Source organism: Trematomus bernacchii, unplaced genomic scaffold (assembly GCF_902827165.1).
Source record: "Trematomus bernacchii unplaced genomic scaffold, fTreBer1.1, whole genome shotgun sequence".
NCBI lineage: Eukaryota > Metazoa > Chordata > Actinopteri > Perciformes > Nototheniidae > Trematomus > Trematomus bernacchii.
Genome location: NW_022987708.1, coordinates 3,564,699 through 3,590,241, shown reverse-complemented (window position 1 = coordinate 3,590,241; position 25,543 = coordinate 3,564,699). Strand labels below are relative to the sequence as shown.

The 25,543-nt window shown below is 38.2% G+C and overlaps 1 protein-coding gene across 3 annotated transcripts; it reads right to left on the bottom strand.

Annotated features, from left to right (window-relative positions):
- Positions 1–6,126: 6,126 nt before the first annotated feature.
- LOC117491006 (PWWP domain-containing DNA repair factor 3A-like) lies at positions 6,127–19,549 on the bottom strand. Of its 3 annotated transcripts, none has more exons than XM_034140814.1 (4): positions 19,347–19,549; positions 6,881–7,016; positions 6,586–6,674; positions 6,127–6,466 (listed from the first exon to the last, which is right to left on the bottom strand). In XM_034140814.1, the coding sequence occupies exons 2-4, from the start codon at positions 6,992–6,994 to the stop codon at positions 6,379–6,381; spliced, it is 291 nt and encodes a 96-aa protein (XP_033996705.1). In that variant the 5' UTR covers positions 6,995–7,016; positions 19,347–19,549; the 3' UTR covers positions 6,127–6,378. The 3 variants fall into 3 exon arrangements, with proteins under 3 accessions (XP_033996705.1, XP_033996706.1, XP_033996703.1); XM_034140815.1 differs by lacking the exon at positions 19,347–19,549 and adding an exon at positions 9,509–9,550; XM_034140812.1 differs by lacking the exon at positions 19,347–19,549 and adding an exon at positions 7,928–7,990.
- Positions 19,550–25,543: the final 5,994 nt, after the last annotated feature.

Here is a 25,543-nt window from a genome sequence, read left to right as displayed (position 1 = left end):
TTTAATGTGTTGCTATGTTGCTCATGTGGGAGCTTACACTTTTGGGAAGAGATCTCCCCCTTTCTCTGTTCCTGAGGTGCTGCAAACTCAAAGCAGCATACAGGGTCAAAGACAGGCATGACCTCTGGAGAGGAAGACAATCTAAATCTGAACAGACCACAGAGCCCATTAAAAGGTTTTATGGCCTCAACACAGAGAGGAAGATCTGGAGATTGTAAGGAACTCTCCCAAACTACCCACCCCCACACCATTGAGGGGAAGAGTGTTCCTCTCACCAATAATCAAATCATCTCTTAACCAAGTCAGATTTCAAATATAGCCATAGCTCCAGTTGTTAAGAAAACAGGGAGTGCTACAACATTCTGAAAAATTGAATACTAAACATTTAGATTTAAAAGAAAAATTGCACAGTATATTAAATAAATACAAACGGACACGTATCAACATAAGTCAGATAATATAAACGAGGTCAATCATGGAAGAAGGCTGACATTTAATGCCTGATATATAAGTAATAGTAATAATAAATATATAGCTGATATTAAATAACTGATGTATAAGGCTCGGTATTTCTGAAAATAAGAACACCGTTAACGGCGTTCTATTTCAGAAAAAGGGGGAAAAGGATAGGATATACATCAGACAATATGTATGTGAGATTATTACGTTTTTAGGAGAAATTTATCAATTTAAAATACTAGTTTTGGTATTTTTTGTTTTGTTTTATTTGTTGCTTTTAAGAGAAATTGATACATTTAAAATAATCTAGCTTTGGTTATTTTTTGTTTTGTTAGTTTGTTCCTTTTTGTTTTATTTTTATTTTTGTTCTATTTTTTATTTTTATTTTTTATTTTTTATTATTTTTTATTTTTTGTTTATTATTTTCTGCATAGTCTCTTGTCCACACTCCAGTCTAGTTGGTGCCGCCAATAAACACTAAAGAAGTAGAAGAGATGATTTCAAAACCATATTTCCAGCAACTTAAGGGCTTGGTATGAGACTTCTCCACACAGGCTGCTGACGTCAAAAGGGGGACCCGAGAAACACAAGGCCAACACAGCAGATTACGTCTGGTTGGAGGGGACCTCCCATGCCGTCCGCCTAGATGGAAAGGGAGACAACTGGTACCACTGGAGCCAGTGTGCGGTCGGGAAAAACACCTGCGAGGACCCTAGACGACATCAGGACAGAGTTGGCCCTCGTCGCGAGGACCCTAGACGACATCAGAACAGATCTGGCTCTCGTCAAGGCAGTCGACCCAGGAGGCGCCATCAGCGGACCAGAGGAGGAGGATCGGGAGGACATCTCTCCAACAGTCGACCCGGAAGCCGCCATCAGCGGACCGGAGGAGGAGGATCGGGACATCTCTCCAGCATCGACCCGGAGGCCGCCATCAGCGGGCCGGGGGAGGACAATCAGGCCACATCTCTCTAGCAGGCACCCCAGAAGCCGCCGTCAGCGGGCTGGGGGGACGAAGACATGGCAAACCAAGACGGCACAGGGAACTCCATTTCCCGCTGAAACAGGTTGATATAGCCGGTGTGGAACTTTGTCTGAACAATCCATTTTTTGGAGGAACTTTCAACTTTATTTTTATATCCCATAATTTAAGGGATTTGTATTTTTTATTCTACAGAACTATGTGTTACCAAAAGAGGGAAAAGTATGATAATGTCTTTTCTAATTTCTGTGGCTACTTTTATTGCCATTTTAGTGACATGTGGTTGTTGTTGTTGTGTGCCTTGTATCTGCTCATTGTGTGTTAGACTCATCAGTTCCACCATTGAGGGAAGAGTAAAGATGACTCAGCTGACAAGGACTTTGCTTTTTAGACATATTTTATTCTCCGTCCACTGTCATAAGTTGTTGTTGTGGACTGTTCCTAAAGGTTTAAAGTGCTCTATATCCCAACTTCTGATGGGTTTATATAAATGTTGGGACAGACACAGTAAGAAAAAAAGAATGACAGTGGTAATGTTTCAAATGCTATATGTTGATCTCGTGAGGTGAGATCAAAAGAGGGATTGAAGTAAAAAGATATGATTCTACACTGTATTGAAGTAAACATGTATTATTTTGAATTGTATTTTAGTGAACATGTATCGTTTGAACTGTTTTATGTAATCACAACTCACTGACTTAGAGATTCTGTGTGTCACACACCAACATCGCTCCTTATCACCCCTAAAAGCCAGATGCTGTTTTTAAGTCGTTAAAGACATCGTTAAATAGGTGAAGAACGCATGGGAAGGGAATGTGGTGTAGATAAGGTGGAGATAAACGTTGACTTTTGACCTGGTGAAATTTAGGATCTCACTCTCTGTTCGGAACTCTGATTGACCTCGACCAGAAGTGAATCCAGCCAATCAGGACACTTGGGGGAGGTGAGCAGTTTAAACAGCTCCTCCCCAGGGGTTCTCTAATTCGCTTGGGAGGAAAAGGGGAAGGAAGAGTCGACAAATCTCCGCCCCAAAGATAGATATGAATACTGATGCTTTTGCATGTAAAAATGCTTTTTGGTTTGGTGAGTGGCAGGTCCCGATAACTGTGTCCGCATCGCATCACAAACCTGAAGTCACTTTCATCTCGTTTGATGAGTTGGCGGGTCCCGACGCATTTATCTGCATCGCATCACAAACCTGAAAGCCCGGAGTGCTCGAGTACTCTGTATAACTTGTATATGTGTTTGGTTTCCTACTAGAAGTAAACTCAGATAATTTGTTATAACTTTGATTCCGGTGTTTTCAATTCCTTTCTTAATTTAATAGAGATCCAGCCTCATCCAACGAACGGCGCGGAGAGGGGGGCTATTCAGCCACCAGAAAAGTGTTCTACTCCAACAGTACGTGACGTCACCCATAGGATTCTGCAGAGTTGCCGAGAAGCCCTTAGTAGGCGGAGTCGGCCACTAACGGCTCAACAGTGACGTCAGAGTCTAACGGTACGTCTACACAGCAGCATTAAAAAAATCTTGGAGGTGGGCGTATCTGAAGCTTGGGGATTTTTTGCGAACAACCAATCACATGAATCTCCCGCCCGCGACATACGAAGCAAAAAATCCCGAAGTAAACTGGATATAAACTCCCCAAAACAGGCGAAAACATACCACTGTCTCTGCCACCTCCCTCCATGCCTGGCTCCTCCGGTTTATATCCCGGTAGGTCTGGTCATAAAGCACCGGGTGATTGATTCGCTGCCGCTAATTTCTCCTCCATTTTTTGGAATATGAGGAAATGACCTGCGGTATGTCTCTCCCAGCATACACGCCGTTTGATTGGCTAGAGCTTGAACTGTCAGATTTGCGTACACGGGATTTGATTGGCTGACGCTTCCACCTCAGCCTCAAAAGTTGAACATTGTTCAACTTTGAATCCTCAAAATCCTCAAAATCTCCGCTCGCCTGCCCACAATGCATTTCGGCGAAAAGTGAGGGAAAGTGACGTCACCCCATTCAAAGTGAATGGGCAGAAGCGTTTCAAGATTTTTTTAACGCTGCTGTGTAGACGTTCCGTAACTCCCGCCTGCTCCAAATAAGGGCAAAGAGGCGGAGCCGAGGCGGGACCTGCTGCCACCGAGCTCAATATGGTCTAGCTGCGGCCGCGGCCAGTACACGACACTACACGACACGCCCCCTACACGACACGCCCACCTGACACGACACTACGGTGGCTGAGAGACATTACCGTACATGGCAGATTAAAAGCGAATTGACGACACTTATTATTATTATTGAGATCGTACATGGCAGATTAAAAACGAATTGCAAATGTTATTGTAGCATTTTAAGCAACTATTAGGTAAATAAATTAATAACCTAGTCTATCCGTTTGAGACACAACAGTATAACTTTCAACCCAAATCATTTTGTCAACAAACGGTGGTTTAGTAAACTTTTTTTTAATATATAAAATAGGTATTAATGAGATAATCTATTGATTATGTTTGTCTAACTGCTACACATGTATTTTATACATAAATGTAGATATTTGTGAACATCTAAATATAGTTGTTAAAGGTTTTAAGATATACATAATCACATCATGGGGTCATTAAGGAACAAATTAGGAGGGCCAGTCAGGCCACTAATGAGCTCAATCATTCACATGTATTATTATTACTTTATAAATTAAAAGTACTATTACAAAACCTTTGAAGGAATCGCATCAATTAAAATAAATGTATGGCAAGTATGATCAAATTAACATAATGTCAAGATATAGCCAATAGACAATCAACATGCTTTGAATATAAAGGAAGAAGAACAATAAACAGATGAACATTTAGGTTTTATGTGTAAATTGTGAACAAACCATCTTAATACATCTGGCAGTCTAAGACAGCAAACTAAGCTTATTTAACTGCTGCTAGAACACAGTTTTACCATGGGGTATTTCTAACAAGACCAAAAAGATATACAAGGCTTCCAAAACAGAAGAAACCAACTCAATACAGTATTTTAATTTCCTTCAAAACGACAAAAGCACTAATAAAAACCAAATAACAATAACATAAAGGAAAAGTAATTGAAGTGGTTGCCTGTTGTAAATACCTTGGTATCTGGCTTGATGATTGTCTCTTCTCTTGCGTTCGGTCATACCCCCCTTCCCATACTATTATCGGTCAAAATTGGCCGGTGTGTTTTGCACAGTGATATTTCTGGAACCCCTTATCCCATTTTGATAGTTGACATCTCATTTGAACAGTCAAAGCCAGAATAACAGCAGGGGTGAATTTCATTTTATAATTTTGCAATAAGTCAAAGATATGTTTACTGTATATGTGACCTGCTCTATCGAAATCAGTCGCATTGACCCGAAGACACATTTTGAGTTGTATACACTGTTGGAAAGAGGAGATTCCTAGCTTTCTAATGATATCAAGATTGTTTTTGTACTCCAAATATTAAGCAAAATATGTCACATTATATAATGACTGTCACCGAGTCCTCATTTTGAGAAAAAGGCCTTCAAAGTTTCCTCTACTCTGGAATCCATCGATCTGATTGATTATTAGCGGAGCAAATGATCAAAATAGTCCGGAGTGGAAATATTTCCGTTTGGATTACTGGTCTGGGGGAAGCTCGCGAGTGTGTGTGTGTATGTGTGTGTGTGTGTTTGTGTATTTTTGCGTTTGTGTGTATTGTGTTGAGAAACACCGGCTGTTGTTATGCTTGCTGTGACGTTAAATGACTCCGTTCTCCGCTTGTAAATATGCCGTTACAAGCTTCATAGTTGTATTTATCATCTAAATTTGCCGAAACAAGTTTAATATTCTGAAAGCCAAGACTTTGTTTAATTGAAATCAGATGAAAACAAACTGTAACGGACCCCGCCGTGTTATCTAGATAACTATATGCCTTACATTCATAATTTCAGCCGGAGGGAGGGGGGGCTGCGCTACGGAAGAGCAGATTGCGAGCGAGAGGTGCCTGTCATCTTCCCTTCACAAGCTTCACAAATGCATTTATCGTGTGATTTTGGAAATAAAAGTTTCATATTCTGAAAGCCAAGACTTTGTTTATTTAAAATCAAACAAAACACCCGAACCCCGAAAAAATAGTTTTTTACGCAAATCCACGTTTATTTTGAAATGAGCCGTTGCGACATCCGACTGATTTCGATAGAGCGGGTCACATATTATAAAAATGCTTGTCATGTAGGCATACTGGAGATGGGAAGGCTTTAGTCAGTGTTGTAGCTGAGATTCTTACCGTTCCAATGATGTATTAATAATAACTTGGATTTATATAGCGCCTTTCATGAGACCCAAGGTCGCTTTAAAAAGAACAGGAGTAGAAACAAACATAACAAAAGGCAGTCAGACGAACAGTTAGACAGACAAAACAAATAGATTTGGGGCCAAAGACCTTGGCAGACTTGAGGGCCCTTTTGAAGGCGTCAAGCGTGGGGATGTTGCAGATCTCCGCAGGGAGAGCGTTCCAGAGAGTGGGGGCTGCCATACTGAAGGCTCTGTCCCCGAAGGATCGCAGGTTGGTGCGGGGGGCCAGAGTCTGAAGACCGCAGGTTCCGGGGTAGGGCATGTGGGAATTGTATTGATTTGATACAAGCAAGCCAGTGTTTCATTGTGTACTTTCAACTACATTATATGGTCCGGCAAGTTCAGCATTCACTGCATTCACTGTGATGAATATACAATAAGACACTGATACCGTTTTCCTCAATGAACATTTATTGAACAGAACATCATGTGGAAAATCAGAGGGGCACTATTCAAGCTGGTCTGCTTAAAAAAAAAAATAACCTTTTAAATTGATCCCAACAGTAAAATCAACATGATTTTAAATAAAAATGTAAGCAGCCAGGATTGACCTGCAGGAGGTTAAAGCCTATTTAAAAACTCCTCGGAATCCAAAGCTCTTCAGAATCTTTCACTGGAGTCCTTCAGCTTTTGGTGCGCTTCCTCACTCATGTTCTTGGTGAGGTAATGAGAACAAAGTTCCATCTCACTGATAAGACAAGATGGTATAAAGAAGTCATATATGTAATATTATAAATTCACATGCATCAGGGGTTGTACACTTTAAATGGAAATTGTATTAGCATTCTCCTCATGTTTCCAGCTTACCTCCAGTCATACTCGGGTCCACATTTATACGTTTCCTTGGCTCTTTCAAGGGAAACCGAGAGTACAGCTGCAAGGGCGTGGACTGTCGCCTGTGTCATGAAGGGATTAAAGCCACACGTTTAACAGTTAGAGTAAAATGTAGACATCCAATAAAGGTTGTGCCATTCTGCAGGTGACAATTATGCCAGACCAATTGGCATCAACATTCTACTGGACATTGACCATGAGTTTAAGTGCAACATATGTAATTTTATATAATGTGTAGTCGACAAATAAAAAGTCAGTGAAATCTAACCTCTGGCAGAAGCACATCCATGACGAATGCCACCTCATCTGTGAACCTTCTCTCCGTCTGTGTCCGGACGGAAGGTGTCCGAGTCCAATTTGTTGAGCTCTGGGCGTGCTCCATCACGGAGTGTTGTGTTGTTTGTCTATAGGTGAATAAAATAGAATACAATTTCAGTGACTTTAATATTGGAAATAGTTAACTCCTTAAACAAGCAGCAATGGACTGGCCTGTATAATCCTATGGGACAAAGCTGGTCATACTTCCTCACTTTCAGAAGGTAACCCTTTAACTGCCAGCGCCACCATTTGGTAGAGCACATTTTGTGTCTTGATATCTTGTTGAAAAAAAAAAAAGTTTAACTCCATCTGATTCAGCCAGCTCTACCCTTTTGGTTGACATGTTATGCACAAAACAACCTCTAGATGTCACTGTGGTTCGAACAGAAAGCCCTTCAGCTAGTTTAAATCTTTATATATACAGTCTATGGTTTAAATGTCAGGCCTACAGCATGGCCACAAACCCCATCTAAAAACAGAGGCCTGATTGCATCCACCTGGGTTACTTGGCTCTACCCAATAACTATATATCATTTAACTTTAAACCACACTTAAAATAATAATATAATTATACATATGTGCATGTCAGTATAGCAGCTAATACATGTTTTTTTTTTTAAACATTCAAATGTGAAAGACACCTTCAATGAATATTTAAAACTTACACAAAATCAGATTCTTGTAAAAATGCGAGTACATGCATTGTTCCATCTGTCAAGCTAAAATATATACATATATCTTAGCTCTTAGCTTGACATGCTAACTGAACGTCGAGCATGTCAAGCTAAGAGCTAAGATATATATATATATATATATATATATATATATATATATATATATATATATATATATATGTATTCCATTCCTTTACATTTAATATTTAAAATACAAATTAGCAAAATAAACACAATTACACTGCGCTAAACAGCCACATCGACAAACAAACGAGAACCTAAATAGTATGTAATTATATCTAAAACCACAATACGTTAATTACCTGTACTCGGTGCGCCATATTGTTTGTCTGTTCTCTGTAAACCTCATGTCTCCTTAAATATCCTTGCGTCAGCGTCATTGTCGTCAATTCGCTTTTAATCTGCCATGTACGGTAATGTCTCTCAGCCACCGTAGTGTCGTGTCAGGTGGGCGTGTCGTGTAGGGGGCGTGTCGTGTAGTGTTGTGTACTGGCCGCGGCCGCAGCTAGACCCTTCTCACCGAGCTGGAAGTTCCAGAGCTAGCTGAAGCTAAGAAGCTAAGCTAACATGCTCCCCGTCTGCACACTGCCGTCGCATTTTACGTTTCTAAGGTAAGCGAACATTAAACTATTCAGCAAAACTATAAATAATAATCTAAGTTATTGAGTTTTTAGCATAATACTTCAGAATCTTAAAATCCCTTGACATTTGTATGCAATGTGCTAAATGCAGCACTGGAATCAAGCAAATATTAATATGTTTGCATGACATTAGTTATTTATATTTTGCCATCACTTAATTATACGTTTAATACATTTAAGCTAAGGTACATGTGATGGTAGCTAGTTAGTGCTCTTACCTGTGAGGCCTCCTCCAAACAGCATTATAACCAGACTGTATCATTAAAACGACAAGTACCAGTTCTAGATCCTTGACTTTAGACAAAGAATTCAAAAGACAAAATGTATTTAAAGACCAATCTTTATTTGAATTAGTGTTGCACAGTGTACCGATACTTGAAAGGTACCGCGATACCCTGCCGTTAAAACGTTACGATTCCTCCGTTTCATTAGTATCGGTACTTTAAGAATGACGAGGGAAAGTACTTCGGTGAGAAAGCGCTGTTTTAATAAGAGCCGTGTGTGTTCAGCGCTCTGCTTCCACTCCCTCCCCTCTCAAGCACGCTCTAAGTGTCTCCCCTCTCTCATGCACACGCGAGCTGAGAAAACGAGAAGCATGGCTGCAAGTGGGAGTGCAACTGCCGCTGCGCCTCGGCTTGTTGACAAAAAAGACGCCAGAAGCGAAATTTGGAAGTATTTGAGCTATATCTCTGACAGTGAGGGCAAGCCTACGGACACCACGAGGCCTGTCTGTAAGACATGTTTTAGATCCCTGCAAACCAAGGGAGCCAACACATCCAACTTGGCTAAGCACCTCGCCGACCGGCATCCAGAGCTGTTTAACCTGTTTCACACCATCCCCCCGGTACCGGGCGGATAAACGCGTCATTTGCAGGAAACAACGTCTAAGGAATCTTAATATTGAATAAAACTATGAATGTGTTATATCCATGTAACGGGAAGAAACTCAGCTAACTGATCTTTTTAATTTTTTTTTTCAAAAAAACCCCACAATGCTAGCACTCAGCCTCTGAATTAGCCTCGATCGAAAAAACGGAACCTACAAAGGCACTTAAACTCACTCATAACTCCCTTATTACTTATCCTAGATGCACAGCCAACCACTCGTTTTTGGTGTCCTGGAGACACTGAATCTGTGTAAAAAACCTCAACACTCAGTGATAAACATTCGCGACGCTATAAACGAAAGCGTACATCATCACATGTGGAGCTAAGTAGCTAAAAAACGTAAATATGGCTTACCTTGGTCAAAAGTGGTCTTCAATGGCATTAAAACGATAAAAAAACGATGCTGCAGTTAATCCATAGGTTCATCCTATGTGTCTGTGCCTTCTTTGAAATTATTTCTGATAATCCATAAGCAATACAACTGCGTTTTAGTTTCCAAACTCCAGAAGGAGACATTCCTCCACTTTGCTTTCGTTTTCCACATGCGAAGCGCCCACATTTTTTCTTTACAACGTGTGTGGGTGTGTGCCTCCCCCTTCGATTCTATAGAGTGGCGAAGTCCCTCCCACTTACTTCCGGGGTATGGGACCTTATTTCGGAAAAGTTATGCATTGAAGTCAATGGGGAGAGAAAACTTATCTTTCGATCCCGTTTGAATTGTGCCATGAATTACACATATGATGTTTGTCAATCTTAAAAAATAATTTCCATGTCAAAAAAGTCACAGTTTGTCGTAAAACTGTTGAAATATAAGACTATGAAAAATACGTAACTAGAAAGACTACAAATCCCAGAGTCGCGTAAGTGATGTCACAATTGTTTACCTCCACCATTCAGATACCTAAGATCAGCGCAATATAGATATAATCTATCTATATGGCGCTGGCTAAGATAAGATAACTTTAACAAGATGCCTGTGTGCTTAGTACCAGGTTGTTATTATACCAGCAATGGGTCTTGCTCGTTCTTTTGCTTCCCGTCTGATGAAACGACCAGGAGTGGCTTGATCAAGTTAGCTACCTAGCTAGTAGCTAGCACGTTAGTTAGCATTACAGCCTTGTCATTTTTATTAGCCTTAACATGAAGTAACATTAAGTAACCCAAAATGTTAAACAGTAAGAGTAGTAGTCATATTTCGTGAACCCTTTGAATAGTACTGTCACCGGTGTGATCATTCTATAATACACCATTTAATTCCGGGGGAGAAATGCTAACGCTAACGTTAGCATCGGCGATCTTTTCTACTTCATGCTATCTGCACAAATGGTTGACATTAAACATTAAAACGACCAGGCAGTTCAGAGAGAATCAAAGGAAGGCAGGCAGGCAGCTTTGCATGACATTCTTCAGGACGTGTTTCATTGTGGTGATAGTCAATCGTTTGTTGACAAGACAGTAGTGACGGCCATCTTGGTGACGTGTGTGGGTGACCAGAGATGTAGTTCATTTAGCGTTTCACACAAACAAATGTGTTACTTCACAGTTTTACGACACATTTTTTTTTTTTTGACTTGCAAAATTATCTTTTAAATTGACAAACATCATATGTGTAATTCGTGGCACAATTCAAACGGGATCGAAAGATAATCTTTCTCTCTCCATTGACTTCAATGCATAACTTTTCCGAAATAAGGTCCCATGGGGCTCAACCGGAAGGGGAGGGACTTCGCCACTCTATAGGCTCTAACGGTCACAAGGGTATGTCAACCAACCAAATCGACCAAGGGGGGCCAGAGATAGGTCAAATCCACCCAAATGACCCCATAAGTGGGGGTTTTTGGCTAAATCTCTCTAAAAAGGTCAAATTTCACTTGTTTTGCATCAATCTTGATACAGGGTACTTATTATATGTTGTACTTTGGATTCCTAAAGCTTTTAGTCTACTAACCCATCATCCAAGGGTAGTTTTCACTATCTGTAAAAAATAATTTTTGGACGGACACTATAATTTACAGTTTTTTACTATGTAAAATCTGAATTTTCTTTAACATAAAAAACATTTATATTGATTCTGACACTTCTACATCCAACTCACAGGTTTATCATTACTTTGAGAACAAAGATTATTAATTTAACCCTTTTAGAAGGGAAGATATGGTCATTTGTTCTGGGAATGTCATTTTCGAGCCTGAGACCTGAAAAACAGGCTCAGAGTGGAACAGGTTAAAGAATTTAAAGACAGACAGGTTAGTGAATGTGATATATAACATAATTACATCATGCTCAAGCCCATGCCCTCAAATCTAAGTCAAACAAGAGTAATTTATTTTGTGACAAACGAACGTTTTCGTAGTTTGACGAGGCAATTAATGGCAATGATAACTATATGAGTTATGGCCATCTTTTTAGCTAACTTACCAATGTGGCTAACATCTGCAATGTACATTTTGTCAATAATTATTTATATTACTGTACTATTACATGTTAATAAAATATAAAGTTAACTATCAAAGAAATCACATAAACTCAAGTATAAAGAAGAGACCATGTTGTAAGAAAACACTTAACAGATAAACTACAATTTTATTGATCATGAAAATAATAAAAGAAAAGTATCGAAAAAGAATCGGAATCGCAATTCTTGACTTGGTATCGGTATCGAAACCAAAATGTTGGTATTGTGACAACACTAATTTGAATGTGCCTATTAACCTGAGATTGAGAGAGCGTGGTGTCCAGAGAGCTGCAGAGACTTCAGGAGAAACCTCCGTGTGATGGACGTCCTGTCTGTTGGTTTGGAGAGGACTGAGGGTCTTTCCTCTGTGAGGAGGACCAGGCCTGTTGGAGGAGCCCATGCTGGGCTGATACCAACTGCACTGTCAGAATTATTAGAAAACTGCACTTTGTCCACTACTATTTTAGGATACCTTCCTCTCTAATACTAATAATGTTATGGTACCCAGCCTGGTCAAACATACTCAGCTAAACGCCTCTGTCTAGTGGTCAAACTAAATCATTACATCTTCATAAAAAGGTGACATATTCACCCAGTTTATTGTATTAAAAGTTATTAACTCTGTTGAATAACAATAATTTCATTATTGTTTTAGCACCATTAAAGTGGATTAACATGTTTGTCCAGAACCGTTTCTAAATGGACTTTAAGCTGAGATGATTCTGTTGACTACTGTTTCTAAAGTCAAAAATGAACTGCAAACTGCAATTTTTAAGCTTACACAGACGGCATGTCCTAAATAAATGGTTAAAATATTAGATTAAAATATCCTTATTATTTCTCCCGCAGCAGGATTGATTGGAACTACTTTCTGCTGAAGAAATAGTCCCTCCTCACAATCCTATTTTGACCTTTGCTTACAGTTTTCACTCGCTGTACAATATTATAATGTTGCTCGTTTATTTGCAGTCGTTGTGATTATGTTACTAACCAGCAGACAGTACTTTAACTCAATCTGAACGTGTTTCTTTTCTCATCCTCTTTTCAGTCTCTTCATCTTCTCTCCTCTCCTGCCATATTGAAGTTTGACGTCCTTTCACCTAACGGGTGTCCTGTCCTGCTGTCATAAACTGGTGACAGGGCTTACCAGGCCGGGGGGACTATTTTCTGTCAGATGTGTAGCTTAACCCATGTGGTGTTCGGGTCAAATTGAAAATTTCACAGACAAAATACAATACAGGGAAAAAATGTCAACCTGAAACTCCATGGCCTTAGATGTTTTTATGTAAAGACGATTCACAATTAAAAACACATTTACACATTTACGTCCTTCGTAAGATTTTAACACTGAGGCACACAGACACACAGAACAAGAAACTCCCTCTCTCACTCAATCAGTCAAGTAAACAGCATCAGAGCTCTGTTGTCGTAATCATGTTAATATTCAACAACAGGTGAAAATCCACATGTGTGTGTGTGTGTGTGTGTGTGTGTGTGTGTGTGTGTGTGTGTGTGTGTGTGTGTGTGTGTGTGTGTGTGTGTGTGTGTGTGTGCGCCTGCCTGCAAGAGAGCAGATCCACCATCTCCATGTCAGACACAGACCTGTTGGCCCTGACGACGGGGAGATGAACCCACCGACTGAGAGTATTGAGTAAACTCTCTTGTATATAGTATTGATCATCCAGATTATCAGAGAAGGCAGAAGTAAACCATTTACTCTACTAACGAAAGCAAAAAAGATGTCATGCATATGTCAACATTTCTGGTGTTTTGAACATGAATAATTTCCTTCGTTTACACAATTTATTCAAATCATTTTTCCCAGACCGAGCTAGGTGGTAAAATGCAGCCTGAGTACTTTTCTTTTTTTCAGTTTAAAAAAAATACATATATTTTATATTTTGGAATATATAGTGTAGTTTTGGGTGCAGTTATTCATTCTGCAAGATACAGATGTAGCAGCTAATTTAGGACAGTTTGAAACGCGAGGGTCGTGGTCGGCCCGTGATTGGTCCGTGAACGGCCCGTGATTTGCCCGTGATCAAGAGACTACCTCCAGTCTGACTTGAAACCGCCCCCGTGATAAATAAATGTAATTATTGTGAAGCCAGCTGCAATGGATCATTGATCCACCAGGGGGTGCAGTGGGGTTCCACACTGGAGCTCATGTGAAATCAACTTCGATACAGTAAGCTGGATGTACAGTATGTCTGGTACTAATGTATAGCGGATCTTTGTTAAGATCCATATGTCACGGATAGGATCATAGTCTGTGCTAAATAAGAGACATGTAATCATTTACAAAACATCACCATGTTGTTATTTAACAAAATAATGTTGTTTAATCGAAAAAAACGAACGAGAGGAAATGCAGCCGGCTCTCGATTTTTTATCCTAATTTAATCATCATCTTCACCACGATCATTTATGTTTATGTTCGCCGAATTGACATGAAATCACTGACAAATATGAATATTCTGTATTCAACTTCATTAAAACGTTATTAACGTGCCTAAACTCAGTAATTCACTAAAAATATTTATATTTTAATGGAGCCTTGTCAGGCAGATCAGGATCCCGACGCGTCAAATTATCCCGCTTATTACATGGGCACATTCTCAACAAAGTAACAACATGACTCCCAATATTAATTGAAATGCTTTTATGGATTTAGAAAATGTTTTTATTGATTTAAAAAATAGTTGTATGTATTGATTTAAATTGACATGCATCCGCTAAGAAAAATAGTCCGTTGTTACCGTTTTTTAAACAGTCTGAATGCCGTGTGTTTACACACCTAATGGCCCATCAGCCAGAGCTCTCTCCCCCCCCCTGATCTTTCTTCTCCAGCAGTTAAGTTAACTGTAGGTTACTCTGAGTGACAAGCTTACAGTTAGTGAAGTAACACTTTTTTTTGTGAGTCACGACCTGGCTGTTTCATTCAAACATAACGCTCCAAATGCTACTGTTTCCACTCGGACTTCAATACAGCAACACCATTGTTTGGTTTCCATGGCGTCTCTTTAGTAGCGCGCACTCCTTTCCTGTAAATTACAGGTCCAGCCAGGCAAAACACCGCCAGTGCACTTCTCTTTCCCGCACTACTGTGACAGACCATGGGGCTGGGTCAGCCACTAACATATTCATATTGCTCTTCTCAAAAAGAGAAATATGAACGTTAGTTTTTAACTGAAATGATCAAATAAAGTCAAAATGTCACAGTGTTTACAAACATTGACCATACCGTTCACCAGCCCCTACCCCCCTGACTACTGTAGGCCTATGTTGAGTATACTCTTTGTTTAAAACTAATTGGCCATCGGAATGTGTGTGTCCCAACCCCCCCCCTGTGATATCTCTTCTCCAGCAGTCTGTAGGTTTGTGTTCGCATATTTATGCTGTCGCAGTTCCTAAATGACATGTTTACACCTTAAAACGATATTTAAAACGAAAAGTAAACATTCAGGGTTTTTATTAATGGTAATTTTCAGACTGTGAGTTGTTTAGTGGTAGCTCATATAGTCTTGATTCTTGTGGTTAAACTTTTCGCTCCGTATTTGATGGTAGTGGTGTCGAAATTAATTCGTCACTTCCTTTTCAGTTTTTGTTTTTTTTAATCTTTTTTTTTGTTATTATTGTTACGTCCTGTCTGTATACACGTGCGTTAAAATGTATTGTTTAATTCTACATATTTGTCATATAATAATCTAAATATATGTTTACATAGTCTTTGTCAGCATATTTTTGCCACGTTATGCACCCCTTGCTATCTTACATAATAAAAGTGTCACATTCATGAAACTTGCTCCATTCATTGGTACAAGTCCTACAACTATACCCTAAAAAATGCTTGAGGGTGGGATTAATACAAACATCTTTTTGGGTGGGGTGCATTTTATGACAGGCCTGGTTATCACAATATGCCCCCCCTTGCTATCTTACAAAATAAAAGTGTCACAGATTGATGCATTTAACTTCAATATAAAGAAAAACATCTTCTGTTGTAACAAGTTGTTACAACAGAAGATGTTTCCATTTGTGTTACGTCCCCACTAAGGTCTAGGGGACCTGGAGACAATAACACACAACAACCAATAAAATGAGAGTCAGCGTAAAGGTTTGACAAAAGGTTTATTCTTGTAAACCTAGAAACTGAACAGAAAACCTTACAGAAATACTCTGTGTGTGAGGAGGAGGAGGAGTCGAAGGATTGTGCCAAACAAAAGAAACAAGCATAACAAAACCAGGCCTATCTCTACGTCTATCCTTTGAAACCAAAACTCAACAAAAACCCTCACTAACTAAACTACTCAGAATTGGACAAAAACAGAATACAGGGGTGGCAACAATCCGCTAACCTAGTGTGTCTTAACATTAGTTATCTACGTGATGAGAAGTGTACAGGGTACCCCAGACTTACCTAACTCCTCCACCTCTCAACACACACACTTTCAACAAAGGTCATACAAAACAAAGAGAAATATTGTCGTTACAAGGCAGTCAATTGTAGGCTCCTCCATCAGCAATCTACCCAGAGTGAGAGAGAGAGAAGACTTCCTCTATGTTACTATTTATAATGTTATTGTTGTTACTAACAACAATAACATTATAAATAGTAACATAGCTGAACATGGTATTGCACATTTAGCTTTGAGTGTTACTGACCTGAGATGTTTTCATTACATGAATTAAGGTGACTGAGGCTTTTTAACATAGACTTTTCAGTGTCCCACATTTTGCACAGAACTGTCCCACATTAGGAAATGCAGATTGTCTGAGACAACTTGGCACTAAGAGTACTGATATGTCTACCATTTCTTTTCTGAGTGTAATATCTGCATTTTCTCTTTTGAAAAACGAAGTCCTAGTTTGGCCACTCATTTTTAATCACACACGTCTCCCCATCCCATTCAAATTCAAATTATTGACTGGAAGAGCAGTGTTGCCTACATGTAAATGAATGGCATTGCCTATATGCATTTGAAAATAAATAGTACCCCCCTCTGAGTGACTATCTGTTGACTTCACATCTTGTCACAAACCAGGGGACTTTACTTCCTGATTTTTGGAATACAAAATAATTTATCTGTGTACGTGTTTTACTGAACGAGCATACTGTACTGTGATCTGCATGCACTTATCAAACATTTAATTAAAGTAGTGAAAATAAATAGTGAGAGGGTCCAAAATCAGCCAACGTGCTTTGTTTTTAATGTTCATCACTATAATAATAATAAGTACATTATTCAAAAGTTTACATTAACTTTGGATAATAACACGGGAGAAACGGATCCTCTCTTTTCCTCTCTCCCTCTCTCTCTCTCCTGACAGCCCGTCAGTTTCTCATGCAGCTCGCCAAACAGTGGGCGGAAATAATAATAATATTAATTATTTCACACAAAAAGGTTATGACAATATATGACTTGACGTACAAATTACACTGTCTGTCAATTGTGTAAAATAAGAGGATTAGATTACAACTTGTATTTAGAAATACTCTGTTGTAATTATTGATGCATAAATGTGTTCATCCATTCAATGTGGCATCTGCTATAATGGGGTTAATGTATGATATTACTTAATAATACAATACACTATATAATATATGATATGATAATTACATTTTAATTTGATTCATTTCTTATTTCATAGTTTCTCATCATTATTATGAAAGCACCCATTGTTTTAAATAATGGTTGGAATGTGACCTGTGAGCCTTCTGAATTACCGTGGGATAGCACATTCTAAACTAAAATGTTCAATCAATAAAGTAACATCTTATCTTATCTTATCTTAATAATATCTTCATATTAATAATAATAATAAATCATACAGTATGTGTCCGAAAGGGAGCAGGAGGAAGCAAACACAAAAATATACAAAAAATATACTGCATATTAAAGCAAACGATTGTAAAGGTAAAAGTATGAGCATCAAATTAAATCAAGTTTTATTTATATAGCACATTTTTAAACGATTTTTGGTCGAGCCAAAGTGCTGTACATATAATAAAAATACCCTACAGTAAAGACACTTTAGAGCAAATACAACAGCACAGTTTGTTCAGAATATCAGTATGAGAAAACGACACCCTCACATCGTACAAGGAAAAACTTCCAGAGAAAAACCCACATTTCAAAGGGAAAAATGGGAGAAACCTCGGGGAGAGCAACAGAGGAGGGATCCCTCTCCCAGGATGGACAGAAGTGCAATAGATGCCGTGTGTAAATCGAAGAGATAATACATTTTACAGCGTAGGTAGACCGCATGACAAATAAAGAAGTGTAATGTAAACATTTACATTATTATTATGATTATTTAATATATAAAGACTATATATTATTGAATTACAAGACTAGATATACTTTATTTGATCTAAAATATTGATGTGTTCAAATGCTCTTCTAAACAAAACTGAAAGTCCATGAAAGTTGTCTTTCTGTATTTGTGAATGAAGCGCCATCTCCTGGTTAAATCCTGAAATTGAAAATCTGGCAACGCCCTCTTGGAAAATAGTGGGAGGGCTTAACATTCCCAGATGCTGGTCTTAGGCAGGTAGCAAGCAGGTAGCAGGCAGGAAGCTGTAAGATGGAGTCTGAAATAAGCTGCTACATCTGTATATGAGGCGTCTTACACTTTGGGTGTGTGGTTTTGTGAATTGTGTTAAGTATTTTGAGAAATTGATCCATGCTTTCAAGAAATGTGTTCTAGCAATTGAAAAAAACCTATAATTGGTTCATGTGTGTAGCATTTTCGATGGCAGTGTTTTGAGAATGGCAAACAAGTGAATATGTCAGGTTGAGGAGGCACACACTCCTTCACTAACATTTGGCTAAACTGTTTGATGTAAAGAAAGATAGGCATCTTTCTAAAGAATTGTTTATATTTCATTTAAAGTTTATAATATAAATGTACATAGGCAAATGAATATACATATATATATATATATTTAAATTAATCTCACTTTTCAAAATGGCTTAGAAACACACAATCACAAAATGAATCACCATTTCCTTTGTTCAGACCTGGAAGCCATCTTGTGCCAGTGCTTAAAAGGGAGCACGCCTCCAAAGCACTCCTTATATCTGCTGTATGAGTAGGCGATTCTTGGATATCATTGGTCGGAAAATGTGTGATGTAATGTATGCCAATTAACTTAAAACTATCAGTTTTGTGCAGATCTTGTTGTTTTTGAATTTACAATATTTTTGTAGCTAAAATAATGAATTTACTATGAGGATTTTGTGACATGTAAAAAACAATGTTTATGTTTGTGTTTAACTCTTCACTCCCCCTTCAGAGTCAGGACCTGATTGGCCAGGTTGAATTGGGAAGGCGGGCAATCGATATGTGACTGGGAATATAGGGGAGGGGTGGCATTTATTTCCCTTTTTGGTGAAAGAGCAGAACGAGGCATGTATTTGAAAAAGCAGTTTATGTTTCTGTAAAATAAAGTTTTTGTTGAAGGCTAAAAAATAAAATGCCTTTCTTTTGAACGAAAGTCTCCTTGTCACCTGCACCTCACATTACAACAGTCAGATTTCTGTGTCTCACTTAGAGAACCATGTGCATGAAAAAGTGCCATGTTGAATTGCAAATTGGGTGCAAACTCTAAAATGTGTTTAGAGTTTTGGAGATTTGAGCTGAGGTTTTGCTCTTTGAATGTCAGTTTAAATAATGATGCTTTAGTTTAGTTTTAGTGTGATAGCAACTGAAAAAAACTGTAAAGGCTCTTACTGTGAACATTGAGGTCTTTGTCAGAGCGGCTGACCTCAGCTCTCGTGTTGCGATGCCACAGGTTTCCCGTTTCAGAGGTTCATGTTTCAGTCAGGTGAAAACCAGAGAGGGAGCTGAGAGGAGGAGGAGGAGGAATGTGGAGGAAGACAAAGACTACGCTTACCTGGGAAATCAGACAGAAAACACACTGTCAGGTACCCGCTCTGTCCCTTTATTTTCCTTGGTAACTCCCACACACACGCACACACACACACACACACACACACACACACACACACACACACACACACACACACACACACACACTGCTGAGAAATACTGAATGCTGTTACAGTAAATGTGATGAGTCATTGCTTCACCTGTTTGGCAACATACAGTAACACCTCTAACTCTTTAAAACATACTAACAACTGCTAAACGACACAAATTATGACCCAGGCTTCTAATACCACTCAACCTCTGAAGACTGTTCGCTAAAGGCAGTGGTGGAATACTCAATGAACTACTCAAAATACTTTACTTGAGTCTATTTTCTGCTACTTCGTACTTCTACTTCAGTACAATTCAGAGGAAAATGTTGTAATTTTACTGGAATACATATATTTGACACTTGTAGTTACTTTTTACATAAATACAGTGTTTATATATGTATTACTAATTTACTCAGTACCTTCCAAAATGTGCCCCACATTGATGTATTATAATATTGAAGAACTCCTATATGTATTTGTTTTAATGTTCAACAAATGTATATGTGGCACTGTGCACAATGATTACTTTTACTTTTGATACTAGAGCACATTTAGCTGATAATACTTATGTTCTTTTACTGAAGTAACCTTTTGAACTCAGTTATTTTACCTGTAATGGAGTTTGTTTAGACCGTGGTATTAGTACTATTACTTAAGTGGATCTGAGTATTTGCTAAAAGAAACAAAAGGATGTAAAAAGTAGGAAAAAGTTGTACTGCAAATAAGGAAAGAAACGTACTCACAAAAGACACTAAATATGTGTTATGTATATTTCTCTATTATACAATGGTTCCTGCTTATGTCGTTGAATGCAATAATACATCTCTGTACCGGCATGACGATCTCAAGATAGAGATCTCCACAAAGGAGCAGGAAGAGACATGTTGTTCAGCCCAGTCTGTTACACAACCATTTTTCCCAGAAAGTGTTTTTATCTATCCATAATGGGCGTCACTTCTTTAGACTAGGGGACACTTTCTTTCGAATTAAAAAAACACTACTGCATTAAGCGTCCCCTGCAAACAATACAAACATACTGTATATACATATGCTTTAAATGTTTGGACAACTAGTGCAGTATATATGCTACGCTGCTGCAAAGCGGGAACCACCATTGCTTTACTATTCTCTGATCAATTATGACTTGTCTCTGGTCCAAACCACTTGGGTTACCAGAAATACACCCGGAAAGTGTGAACACAGGTTCCTGCACTATTATTAAATGGCTGCCTCCATTTAGCATTTTTTACCAGCATATATACAATTAATAAGTTATAAACAGTTACAGTCGCCGGGTGTATTCCAGCATGGACCAAGTGTCGATTGTGGACTGGTGGAGTCACCAGTTCACCTCCTGAAATCTGCAGAGGTTCCCTTAAGCATGGCTCCATGTTGACCCATTATGAAAAAAGTCATAGCATCTGTTGAAAATATAATGAAAAAATAAATACTGTAATTTGTTGAAAATTATGAAAAATGTCATTGAATTGTATACCAAAAATATCATAAAACATGTCATAGTATTGTTTGTTGAAAATATCATTATGAAAATGTTTAGTAGTACAGTATACAGTACATTACAGTATAGTATGTCTTAAAAATCATAGTATAGTGTTTTTGTTTTTTAAATATCATGAAATAAGTCATAGTATACTGTATATCTTTCTTTGAATATGAAAAAAGTCATATTTTAGTAAAACTAAGAAATAAGTCAAAAAGTAATGAACTCTTAATATAGTATGCTGAGAACGTGTATAGTATGTCAACAAGAAGACATAGTATAGTATGTTGAATACAATTAAAATAATTCATAGCATGCGGTGTCCAAAAAAAAGGTCCTGGTAAAATAATTATGTCAAAAATGCTCTAATATGTCTAATATGTCAAAATAAAATAATAATGTAATATAGCATGCTACAAAAAAGTAGGTCTCATCATAATGAACACATACATACGGTACATCTTAGTATAGTAGATAGTATATTCATTAAATATGAAAAACTAAAATATGAAAAAAGACACAAAGAATAAAAATATTTTGTATGTTGAAAATATCATGAAGATTGCCTGAAAGTTTTCCGGAAGAAAGGAAGTGAGTGGACATTGAGTTATTTAGCGTCTTTGAGCTTTGTTTTGGTAGCCGGTGTAGTATGCACTTATTAACCATTAATAATAGTGTTTATTTTCTGTTTATAAAGGCTTAAGGAGGGCTTAGTGGAGATTATTCAGATTTCTGTTTGACTCTAGATGTTTGTTCGGACAAAGCACGTGTGTGTGTGTGTGTGTGTGTGTGTGTGTGTGTGTGTGTGTGTGTGTGTGTGTGTGTGTGTGTGTGTGTGTGTGTGTGTGTGTGTGTGTGTGTGTGTGTGTGTGTGTGTGTGTGTGTGTGCGTGCGGTGTATTTGTACTGTATGATTGCTCATGCTTAATTATTGACTCAAAATTGAGCTCTGATCCAAACTGTGAAGCTGTGTGCAAAAGGGGCACCAGCGTTGGTACTGTCTTAGGAAACTGTCTTATTTTAACATTGACAAAACCATGATGATCATGTTGTATCATGCTTTTATCGAGTCAATTCTGTCTTTTTCATTAATGTCATGGTTTGGTAACCCTAACCCTAACCCTAAGAGCAGAAACTCTATGAATCAGATCATAAAATGGTCCAGCAGACTGATCGGTGAGCCACAGCTAAACCTGGAGACCCTGTACCTCAGCAAAGCGGTTATCCAGCTCCATATTATTAGACGATGACTCCCACCCTCTGGACTCAGAATTTAAGCTTCTTCCTTCGGGCCAGAGGTTAGTTGTCCCAAAGAGTAGAACGAAGCGGTATAAAAACTGTTTTATCCCAGCAGCTATTGCACATATTAACACATCATAGGAGTGTCACACAGATGCCTATTTATTTATTTAATTATGAATTTTGAATGTCCATGTTTGTACTAGTGTTTTTCTTCTTAAATGTTTTTGAGATTTGACGGAGCAGGGTGTACTTGTACCTTTTATTAGTCCTTTTATTAGAAACGTGTCTGTTGTTTGTGTTTGTTTTTAGAGTGTGTCAGGATGGATCCCTTGTCTTTTTCTCTGCAAACAAAATCTACCTACGGGTACAAATAAAGAACCTGAACCTGAACCTGCTGCTTATTTAATAGTTGGCAGGAACAGTTTTATAGGGAACAGGCTTTCTACCTGGCAACTCTGAATGGAAAAACCTCTTCTGTAATCAGCAAGAAGACGAAACATGTCTTACAGAGGTAAAGTAAAAAATAGGCATACATTAAGAGTGTTATTCACCCAAACACTGTTTCTTTACTTTTCTGGCAATTCATTTGGTCTTTTATTTTTGGCTTATTTTTCAAATAAAATGATAGCTTTAAAATCAACTGGCACTAATTGATGAAGATATTTCCCACCTTCACTTGATAGACTTTTTTTTCTTAATTTGCGTCAGTTGAAAAGGAAATTCAAAAGAAATCTTGTGGCATTTCCCTTTCTCAATGGCTTTTGTTTGTGTTGTCATCCATTGTTTAGAGAACAAATGATCTGCCGATTAAAACATAATCTCTTGGGAAATCTCCTTTCGGAAACTAACCACATATTACCTCATATCTCTGTGTATGTGCCAAAAGGCCAGCGGCACCAACAGTCCCCAGGCAGACTGAGTGACATCAATAATCTTTAACCGGTTCCCTGACTCACTGACTCACAGACGGACACCTGCTTCCACGGAGAAAAAGCACCACACCCTACCTGTGTGTTTATGTAACGCATGTGAAACACACCCAGAGATCCATGCAAAACATCTTCATCGTTTCACTAAATATCTTTCTTTAGATTCCCACAGGCTATGTATCATGGTACACTTTTAGAAACACAAAGGAAAACCTTACACATTTTTTTATATAGATATATATATATATATTTCCTTCTGATAGGAAAAAGGCAGTCAATCAGAAAAATAGGATACTCATTAAAACCAGCACAGTTTGACTTAAAAATTACTCTTCACTAATATACTGTAATTATGTTTTATGCTGGCATTGCATAATACACAAAATGTGACTTTTATCTAAAATAACATATCCGGTTTACAGCTGCACTTCATGTGAAATCTATTTCTGTATGAATTATTATATGTAATTCAAACAATCACTACCAAGTAACGTTTTTAACTTTATTACAATTACTTAAAATACACTGTTATAGAATCAGAATCAGAAACAGGTTTATTGCCAATGTGGCGGGGTGCTGCTGCTAGGTGAAAAGGTTGGCTGCTGACAACGCCACCTGATGGAGTTTGACCCCCAGGTGGTTCCTAAAACTAAGGTTTCAGAAATTCTGTAATCAGAAACAATGCCTGACGAGTTTTTGAAGTAATATGGTCTTTGTTTACATTAGCAAGCATTGCTAACACTCAGAGCTAACCTGTACTGGAGTGAGTATGTCTAAAAAAGCAGGAAATAAAAAGGAACTCACCTTGTGGTAAACCCACAAGAGAAAAGCATTTGAGCTCCATTCTGTTTCAGAAATAATGCTTGATGTGGTTTGGAACATAATATGCCGTTTAATCACGGCAGCATTTAGCTGAGTTTCTGCCGGTAGAGTAGACTGTGACTACCCGATTTGCATTGCGCAAGCGCAAGTTGGTCCACCATAAACGTATAAACTATATCTTTAAAAAGTGTGTTGGTTTATGATCACATTTGTATATGATAATGTATGAAGTCAACAAAAATAATCTTAGTTAAATGGCCTTAACAGTGACATTCCAAAGCTGGGAAAGACCTTTCAGATATTGCACTTCAGAGACATGTTTTGTATAGATATGGCCCTATTATATATTAGAAACAGACAATAAGTTTCAATACAATTCACACTTGGGCACCAAGGGAAGAGGACAGGGCAATGTACAAAAAGGGGAGGAAGGGTCAAAACATTAGATCAAAAATAATGCACAAAAACAATTACCGTATTTTTCCGGACTACAAGAGTATAAATCGCTCTTGTCAAAAAACGTGTCGTTAAGAGAAAAAAAACATATATAAGTCCATTCCATTGTTATGCGGATGATACTCAACTATATTTATCCATCAAGCCTGATGAATCCAATCACCTAAATAAAATTCAAGACTGCCTCAAGAACTTAAAAACGTGGATGACCTTACATTTCTTTATGTTAAACACGGCCAAAAGAAGTTATTTTACTCGGCCCAAAGAATCTACGAAACAAACTATCTAAAGATATATTAACTATGGATGGCATTCATTTGGCCTCCAGTGAGACTGTAAGGAATCTTGGTGTTATATTTGATCAGGATTTATCTTTTAACGCCCACATAAAATCAATCTCAAGGACCGCCTTCTTTCATCTACGTAACATTGCAAAAATCAGGCATATCTTGCCTCAAAACGATGCAGAGAAACTAATCCATGCATTTGTTACTTCAAGGCTGGATTATTGTAACTCTTTATTATCAGGGTGTACCAAGAAGTCAGTTAAGTCGCTGCAGCACGTGTACTAAATAGAGTTCGGAAAAGGGACCACATTACTCCAGTTTTGGCTGCCTTACACTGGCTCCCTATAGAACACAGGATAGAATTTAAAATTCTTCTTCTCGCCTACAAAGCCCTTAATGGGCAGGCACCATCTTACCTTAAAGAACTCATTATACCCTACTGTCCTACTAGGGCATTGCGTTCCAAGAATGCAGGGTTGTTGGTTGTTCCTAGAGTCTCTAAAAGTACAATGGGAGCCAGGGCCTTTTCTTATCAAGCTCCACTTTTGTGGAATCAGCTTCCAGTTTGTGTTCGGGCGGCAGACAGCCTATCCATTTTTAAGAGTACGCTTAAGACCTTCCTTTTTGATAAAGCTTATAGTTGATAAAATAATCTAATAAGAGTGCATTGACGTAGACACGTTGTGCCTCTTCACCTATACATTTTAGTT

Bases quoted from the DNA above. Each gene is read 5' to 3' on its own strand.
- LOC117491006 (XM_034140812.1), bottom strand. From the start codon at position 7,974: ATGAGGTTTACAGAGAACAGACAAACAATATGGCGCACCGAGTACAG. The intron at 7,017-7,927 runs GTAATTAACGTA...ATTCACCTATAG, and splicing joins ATATGGCGCACCGAGTACAG to ACAAACAACACAACACTCCG. The intron at 6,467-6,585 runs GTAAGCTGGAAA...TTGTCTTATCAG, and splicing joins GGACCCGAGTATGACTGGAG to TGAGATGGAACTTTGTTCTC.